The sequence below is a fragment of the Gigantopelta aegis genome, chromosome 1 (assembly GCF_016097555.1).
Source record: "Gigantopelta aegis isolate Gae_Host chromosome 1, Gae_host_genome, whole genome shotgun sequence".
Taxonomy (NCBI): Eukaryota; Metazoa; Mollusca; class Gastropoda; order Neomphalida; family Peltospiridae; genus Gigantopelta; species Gigantopelta aegis.
In genome coordinates, this window is record NC_054699.1 from 12,035,807 (window position 1) to 12,045,286 (window position 9,480).

The following is a 9,480-nucleotide window of genomic DNA, read 5'->3' on the forward strand; positions in this document are numbered from 1 at the left end:
GTTGTATAAGTACTATCATATAAGTGCATGTATGTTGCGTTCTAAAAAAAAATGGAAGACAAACCAGAAAAACAATAATGCTCGCATCAATGATCTTTTATTACATATTGTACTAATAAATATGTTTTACTACTAATGTTTTGTTGATGGATTGTCTGAGGGTTTTTAAATTGTTTCCCACAGAATGTACCAATGAAACATATGGTATCAACTGCAAGAAAACGTGTGATAAATGCAAAGATTCAAATTGCGATCGTTTGAATGGCACTTGTGTAGATGGATGCATTGATGGATATATCAAACCCGATATCGGATGTGTAGAGAAACGTATGTATATGTTAATATATTATTAGTATTTAAAGGGTTAAAATATCGTCATGTATGTTTTACTAAAATTTGAAATGAAAATCGCAATTTTCATATACGTTACTTGTATTATACATACATTTTTATATAAGTTTGTTTATTATCATTCATTTATCAAAACGTAATAGCTTATCAACTAGTATTTAGTGTTAATACTTTGGACAAGATATATAATAACTTTATGTACATTTTGATTGATATGCTATAAAAATATGAGAAACATAAAATATACAACTTGTGATTTTTCTTGGGACATAACCAGCATTAGTGACTGCAGATTTTTCCTAGGGAATGGATGCAATGTCAAAACAATGGCACCTGCAGTTCTCCAACATAAACTAACATGAATTATATAATGGCAGTCTTTCTGTGAAAACAGCCGGACAAGAAAAGCATCTGTTATATATTTACATTAAACGATGGGCTTTACTTAAAACATTGTGGGAAGGGTGCCCAACCACAGTACTCTACCTTTGGACTTTACAAACAATAAAATTTAACCATAACATAATATATATATATATATATATATATATATATATATATATATATATATATATATATATATTTATAATGTTATTACCAGAGTGTTTTTCGGTATCGTCAATATCATATATTAGGAATAAAAATTGTATTATGCGAGCCTCTGGCGAGCATAATACATTATTTTTATTCCTAATATATGATATTGACGATACCGAAATACACGAGGGTAATAATCTCTTTATCATATAAACTCAAGCTTAATTCAGCGTGTTTTTGTAAACTGTACACGCAACTTTTCCAGTCCGCCATTACTAGATATTCAAATGACGTAAGAATATGTGGCGCGGTGTATTTTTGAATGGAAATGACGTCAACCTCGAATGACGTCATTTTGGATGTCCTTACATCAAAATAAAGTTATGCCTCGCCAGAGGCTCGCATAATACAATTTTTATTGTTAAATATATGATTTCGAAATACACGAGGGTATTATTCGTTTATGTAAAACGCACAATACTTTTTTGTAAACTGTAACGCTGAGTCCGATTACTAGATATTCAAACTCACAAATGACGTCAACCTCGAATGACGTCATTTGGATATCCTTACATTTATAGTGTTAATTTTCGCACGATATTATCGTCTGTAATACAACTTCTGAACCTGATCATTAAACTCAAATAATGTTAAACGTATAGACTCTTTACACCCATCAGTATGTAAAAAGGTTATGTTTTGTAGTTGTTGGAGATTACAGTTCAGTGGGACTGTCCGCTGGTGGAGTAGCCGCTGCTGTTGTTTTTGTCGTTGTAGTCGTGGCTATAGTCATCGCAAGGAAAAGGTATGAAAATAATGATCAAGTTACACTTTTACTTTTTGTACGCTCCTCTGAAATAAAGCAACAGATAAAGCCACTACAGCTTCCTTGAGTTTTTCTCCTTTGAAGTTGATTTTGCCTTTGTCTTCTGTTCTGATTATGCCTTTGTCTTCTGTTCTGAAATGCAAATGCATATAAAAGAATCTTTGCTGCTTTGTCGGTAGGAACCGGCCTCGGCGGTATCGTGTTTAGGCCATTGGACATAACGCTGGTAGGTACTCGGTTCACAGTCCGGTACCAGCCCCTACCCAGAGCGAGTTTTAATAACTACACCCTGTTCTCTGACACTAACAACTAACCCACTGTCCTGGACTGACAACCCAGATACCTGAGGTGTGTGCCCAGGACAGCGTGCCTGAACCTTAATTGGATTCCCTTCCTCCCCCTCTCTCTCTCTCTCTCTCTCTCTCTCTCTCTCTCTCTCTCTCTCTCTCTCTCTCTCTCTCTCTCTCTCTCTCTCTCTCTCTCTCTCTCTCTATATATATATATATATATGAATATACTACTCAAAAGAATTTAAGGGTCACAAATTTATAACCAAATAAGTTTCAGAGTGTATTAGATTGATGATGTAAACTACACCAATTTTTTTTTTTTTTATTGTTCCATATTTACAAAAAACACACAAATAAACGTCAATGTATACAAGAAAGTCACATGACATGCTGTCAAAGTTGAAGGTTGTCAGACATGGATTTTACACATTAGAACATTCGTTTAATAGTGTGTGAATCCACCCCTGGCGCGAATACACTCGACACATCGTTGCCTCATGCTGTTGTTCAGACGTCTGAAGAAATCTTGGGGAATGGCCTGCCACTCTGCGATAAGAAGTTGACCCAGATCATGAAGGTTGGCCGGAGGGGCATGGTTATCCCGAACTCTCCTGCCTAATTCGTCCCAGGCGTACTCTATTGGGGCCAAGTCAGGCGAATATGCTGGCCAATCCATCCTGGCAATACCTTGTTGTCTGAGAAAGTCCGTTACCACCCTGGCGCGGTGGGGTCTGGCATTGTCATCCTGCAGAACTGCCCCGCCGCCAATCTGCTGAAGGCCTGGGAGAACTAACGGCCGGATAATCTCATTCAGATAGCGGATTATATTCAGATTGCCATCCACCACATAGAGGGGGGTCCTGTGGTGGATAGAGATGCCGCCCCACACCATGACGCTGCCACACCATCCTAAAGCACACAAGAAATGCCTCGTTTGTCAGCAGCACAGAGAGAGAGAGAGGGAGAACGAGGAGACGGGAGGAGGAGGGAGAGAGGAGAGACTCATCAGAGAGAGACTCGGGGGGGAGAGAGAGAGATAGGGAGGATGAGTGACAGAGAGAGAGAGAGAGGAGATGAGATGAAAGAGAAGGAGACACAGACAGACAGACAGACAGAGAGACAGACAGACAGACATTGGTATGGCCCAGCTGGGAGCCACGCATGACCACATTGCAAGAACATTCGCTTGTACCCGTGCTATCATAACCAGGTTGATGGATCGTTTTCGGCAGACAGGGCAGACAACTGACAGGGCTAGGAGTGGAAGACCGCGTGTGACCACGCCCATTGAAGACCGTTACTTGCGCATTCTCCATCTACGAAATCGCTGCCTCCCTGTGACTACATCGGCATCAACGGCATTAGGACATCGTGTTAGTTGACAGACAGTGTCAAGCCGATTACGGTTACATGGTATTCGAGCACGTCGACCCTACCGTGGAGTTACGTTAACGCAACAACACCGACATTACAGATTGATATGGGCCAGGAGGCATCGCCATTGGCAAATGTGAGACTGGCGACAAGTTTTATTCAGTGATGAAAGCAGGTTTTGCCTGTTTAGAGCTGATGGTCGACAGCGTGTATACAGACGTCAAGGAGAATGTGTAGTGTAGAACTGTGTCCAGGAAGTTCAAGCGTTTGGAGGAGGTGGTGTTCTGGTCTGGGGAGGAATCTGTGGGGACTTGAAAACGAGGCTTGTTATTATTCAAGGTAACCTTAATGCACAGAGGTATCGAGATGAAGTTTTGCGATCCGTTCTGTTGCCATTTATTCAACAGCAGCCACGCGGTATACTCTTCCAGCATGACAACGCTAGACCCATACTGCAAGATAACACACGACTTCCTCAACAACATGAACATTCATGTTTTGCCATGGCCTGCATGTTCTCCTGATATGAACCCCATCGAACATTTGTGGGATCATCTTGACAGAAAAATCAGAAGACAACCAGTACCACCAGCCAACCGTTCTCTCTCTCTCTCTCTCTCTCTCTCTCTCTCTCTCTCTCTCTCTCTCTCTCTCTCTCTCTCTCTCTCACACACCTCATTCTCTCTGTATATATTTATATCTCCCTCTCAGTCTCTTTCTGTCTCTCTCTCTGTATATATCTATATCTCTCCCTCCTCCCCCCCCCCCCTCTCTCTCTCTCTCTCTCTCTCTCTCTCTGTGTGTGTGTGTGTGTGTGTTCCCTAAATGTCAAAGTAAGCATATCTTAGAAACCACATAATCGTGTTGTAAAAGAAACATTCCTTACTTTTCTTTCCTTTGTTTTTGCTGTATCTCATACTTGCTTTAATTTGTCTTTGTCGTGTAACATACTAATATACCTCTTGCTCTAGGTTTAGTTTGATAGCCGTCAGGCATGGGGCGTCGGGTAGAGGCAATGCACAAAATTCAAAGTTGGGGGCAGTAACCCACTCAACCATCGCAATCACTTCCGAAGGTTAAAGACCAATAGTCGCTTCTAGTACTGTTATCGTCTCCTTCTCTAGACATACTAGCATAGCATTGATTTCAGCAATACTTCGTGTCCATTCAATTGGAGATACATGTATGTAATTGACAATTGGTAATTGACACCATATCTACCGAATCATCAACAGTGATCGGTCAGTGGCACGAGTTACGGATATGGGATTTATTAGCATTAGCAGCGGAGCAGAGGACATCAAAGTAGTAAATATTGACTGGTCTTATATTGGAGTATTAGTATTGCAGTAATGTAGAAACGAGTATTGTGGACTTTTACGGGTGTCCATTTTCCTTTCCAGACGACCAAGGAAACTGAGGACCGTTAAAGATGACGTCACTGATTTAAGATGTACATCTCCTCCAGGTAGAGGTTAGTACAATTAAGCACAGTTCAAATAAATTTAGGAACTATGATCAGTCGTCGTCTGGAGACTGGAGGGTGTTGCACGAACGAATTGCATCTTTAAGACCAATGAAATTATAATACTTCATAGTTACATATCTACGGTTATACATGTAGATTTAGACAGTATTCACATGTAATCCTAATTGAGTACGGAGGTGGCGGGGACGGTAGAAAGTAATTAAGGCACGCTAATATATTTCATTATGTGGAGTAATTGGACGTGCAAAAAATTAAATTGAGGTTTAGACACCTGGTAGCCCTAACGAGAAATTCGTAGCCAAAATACCCCGGGCTACCGTTAAGGTCGAGCGCTGTCATCATAATAGGCTCTACATCAGCAACACAGTTGTCAAATTTCGAGAAATTAAGAGCCTTTAGATTTCCAAGTTAAAAGTACGTTTTCGTATTTATTGTACCTTGCTCCTCGCTTCCTATGTACTATCCTATCAATATCAATATAATGTACAAGAATACATATCTCACTCCAACTTTGATCTAAGGATTGGAAAGCGAAGCTGCTTAACAGTATTCAGCCAGTGCTCCTCAACTGGTGTAACAAAGACCGTTGTAAGTATTATCATGTCTGTGGGATGGTGCATATAAAAGATCCCTTGCTGCTAATCGAAAAGAGTAGCCCATGAAGTGGCGACAGCGGGTTTTCTCTCTCAACCATATGTCTGACGCCATATAACCGTAAATAAAATGTGTTGAGTGCGTCGTTAAATAAAACATTTCGTTCCTTCCTTCCTTAACAATATTTAAAACTTAGCATTATCGTTCTCTTTTCTAACAACTATTACCTCAGGTTTTTATTATTATTATTGTCGTTACAGGTACGGATAATGACGAAGAGAGTTTAAGCGATGACGATTTGTTACAGATGCAAGTCTGGATCAGTCCCAAGATGGAGGATGAAAACATATATGTAAATATTGGACAGAACAAGATCGACGTGGCTAACCTGCATTCGTTCATTCAGGGCAAGGCGGAGAATGAATTTAAGGAAGAGTATGGGGTAAGGGACAGTTCAGAAGAGATGCTATTGGATTGTGTGAACATTTTGCACAAGTCTGGTGGCTTGCTCAGAGGTTTGGCGGGGCGGGTTTTTTTTCTTTTTTTTCCATAGTTTGTTAGGAATTTTGAATATGTGGTGGCAGTATTCATGAAGAATGCCACATATGAGGAAAGATATGCTCACATTTCGCAAACACCTCATATCATCACTGTTTTTTAATGTTATTATAGATACATTTATGTTAGCTCTGTCCTTTGCTAGTTTCGATTTTGTAAACTAAGCTACGGGTGGCAGTAACCTTTAAGCGGTGCAGGAAGGATGCATTGTCTAGTAATGAATCTCCTCGGTGTATGGCTGTCCTCTTTTAGATGAAGCACACTACAGATATCCATGGAATCAACTACTATTTTACCAAATGCCTATTCGACTCTGTATTGTGCAGAGATACGGTCTTGATCGTGGATACTGGTTGTGTCGATCAGATTTGATACAGTTCAGGTTTAGTCTTTTTATTTATGACATTGGTAGCCATGAGTACGTTGTCGTGTGTAGTGAATATATTATGTATTGCATGATTACAAACCTTTATAATTAATTTCCTTCTATATGTAGTAAAGACGTAAGTGTCTGGGTATTATTTTTAGTGAAGTGATCTGTCATGAGATATTTTTCTTTGTAATTGTTTTGAATACGAATATAAATAATTCTATGAGTTTCGTTGTTGTTTTTTCTCTCTTATTTTTTTTTTTTTTTTTTAATTTTTTTTTTTTGGTATTTATCATGAAGGGTAAGACAAAATTACAATAGAAATGCATCAAAAGAAAATGTATTTGATAAAAAAAAATATACCGATAAAGTTGTAGAAGCATTCTTATGGCTTTTTATGTGCCCTCCGTCTGGATTTTACCCCGTCTCAGGATATTGGGTAAAAACCATGCAACAGAATTACATAAAATAGCCATATACCCATCTTTCCTTGAAAGTAGTATTGCTGGAAACCATAGAGCCAAATCTTTAAAGATATGAATAGACACATTGCAATTTATTAACGGAGGGAGCCGAACCACGCGGACGCGAACGAAAAGCACTTGCCAGTGACGAAAAATAGTTGTCTGAAATTGTCTGAAACATATATTAATAAAAAAAAAAAAAAAAAAAAAACTGTTGCTAATCGCGCATTAATACAATAACACAACGACCGTAATTAGGTGACCGAGTTCAACATTGCAGCTTTTAAAAGTATTGAAATAGTGTATTTTATAGTAAAAATAAAATTAATTGTGTATACTTGATTGATTATCAATGTTATTTATAATCTAATTATTGCTTTAGCATTAACTGGGGCGGCTGGAAACTTGGAAATTACAGACGGGGTATAAGAGAATTTGGCTCCGCCCACAGGGGGATAAGGGATTTGTCCAACGGCAAACAACCAATGAGATTAAAGAATTTTACATGAAGGCGAGATAATGTTTCTTTATTTTAGCTGCTGCCGTCTGGATTGCAGCCTTCTCATGATATTGGGAAGAAACCATGCAACAAAATTAAAAATAGATTCGTGGCCATCTTTCCTTGTAAGTAGTATCCTGGAACTAAAGATAATTTAAAGACTTTACTAGATCACATTCCTTTATTATGCATCGGCTATTGGATTATTTTCTTTTTATTATTTGTTTTTACTCTATTGAAAACATTTTATTTTAAAAGAACAAGAGAATCGGACACACATTTCACAATTTACAAATATAAATATAAATGGCTATTAGATGTCAGACATTTGGCAATTTCGACATATAATCGATCGCTCCCGGACGGTAAGCCCATTGTGCTATTTCTCCATCCAGCTAGTGCATCATCAATGGTATATCTAAGGCTGTGGTATATACTATCCTGTCTACGGGATGGTGCATATAAAAGGTACTTTGTTACTAATGAAAAAATGTAGCGGGTTTCCCCTGTAAGACTATTTGTCAAAATTACCAACTCTTTCACATCCAGTTACCGATTATAAATAAGTACATATGCCGTTGAACAAAACACACTTTGTGTTCTTTTAATTTCATGTCCATGTATAATTTGCTATTTTTGTACACGGGTGATGGCTCAGCATATTTACTTTACTGTGAACTAGATTGTGTAGTGTAGCCAGGTGATCGAACATGCTCAAATGACTATTGTATTAAAGCAGCCACGTTGTTATTAAATTTGCTCACCATTTATTTTCTCAAAACGCCAACCAATTTACGGTCTGCATTAAGCAATTATTTTTAACGCTCACAGAACTATTCTGTCAAATTCTCTATAAATGTATATATGTGTGTACCTTCTTTAGCTATACTGAGTCCAACTAAAAACTTCACAATCTAACATTTGAATAAAGTCAGTGAGTGTTCAAAGCAGGTATTTTTCAGGAATAAATATTGTAATGGTAATGTCAACATTCCATTTGAAGTCCATCACAGCCCACGTGACCCGATCCATAGCACGTGCACAGCACCATTGAGGCAAAAGTGGTCTTGCACGTGCCACTGGTCACGTGACTACAATAGCACAAGTGTTTTCATCGTTACATGTACTTGCTCACAGTAAGTAGTCTGACACAACGGAAAAACACATTAAAACAAAATTTGTTAAGACCTGTTTCGATGCCACGCCTCACAAAGGTGTAGCGTAAACGTGCCGTCGGCATGTTGCACGCGGGAACGTCGGTAGCTGACTTGCAAGGGCGTTGGGTTGCAGTCGAAGGGCAATTTATGATCTGCGGACACGAATACAACAAACGGGCACCAGAGCTTATCGCCCCCGACCGGGTAGACCACGTGTGACGTCACAGACAGATGACTGTCATATTGTGTTACGTCACCTCCGCAACCGTTTTATGACAGCTACAACAACCAGAAATGAACTTTTCAGACGTCGGGTGTCCGCGCAAGCGATCCGAAATCGGCTGCGAACCGCTCACCTCTACGCACCGCGCCCATATGTTGGAACCATTTTGACCCAATTTCATCGACGTCAACGTCAACTGTGGGCACAACGCCACTTGCAATGGACTCAGAGGGAAAGAAATAGAGTCGTGTTTAGCGATGAATCAAGATTCACACTGCGATTTGCCGATGGCAGGCAGAGGGTTTGGAGACGACGTGGTTAACGTCATGCTCGGTGTTGTGTCAGTGAAGTTGACAGATTCGGAGGCGGATGTGTAATGGTTTGGGGTGCTTTCTGCGGAAATGGCCGCTCTCGACTTCTTGTCATCCGTAGCAACCTCAACACTCCTGCATACCACGACTAGGTGCTGGCCCAGGAACGTTTGCCCTTCATGGCAGTTCATGCTCCAGGCCTGATCTTTCAGCATGATAACGCCAGACCCCACACGGCCATCTTGACAAGGGACTACCTGGGGAACGCAGGCATCAATGCGTACTCTCAGGAACCCTCCACAGACTTTGCAGGAACTTGGTGCCTCATTAGTGGAACAATGGCGACGTATCCCTAATGCAGTTTGTATACGCATCAGGCAGTCAATGAGAAGGCATTGCCTTGCAGTTGTGGGTACACATGGAGGGCATATGCGCTA

The 9,480-nt window shown here is 39.9% G+C and overlaps 1 protein-coding gene across 1 annotated transcript in view; it reads left to right on the forward strand.

Moving 5' to 3' along the window:
* LOC121388906 (multiple epidermal growth factor-like domains protein 10) overlaps positions 1 to 8,902 on the forward strand; it is a 28,374-nt gene extending 19,472 nt beyond the window's left edge. Inside the window, exons 8-13 of the mRNA XM_041520806.1 lie at positions 184 to 327; positions 1,594 to 1,693; positions 4,782 to 4,852; positions 5,722 to 5,903; positions 7,390 to 7,477; positions 8,817 to 8,902. Of these exons, the coding sequence (XP_041376740.1) occupies positions 184 to 327; positions 1,594 to 1,693; positions 4,782 to 4,852; positions 5,722 to 5,903; positions 7,390 to 7,477; positions 8,817 to 8,902 (671 nt within the window). The remainder of the gene's footprint in view (positions 1 to 183; positions 328 to 1,593; positions 1,694 to 4,781; positions 4,853 to 5,721; positions 5,904 to 7,389; positions 7,478 to 8,816) is intronic.
* The last annotated feature ends 578 nt before the right edge of the window (positions 8,903 to 9,480 follow it).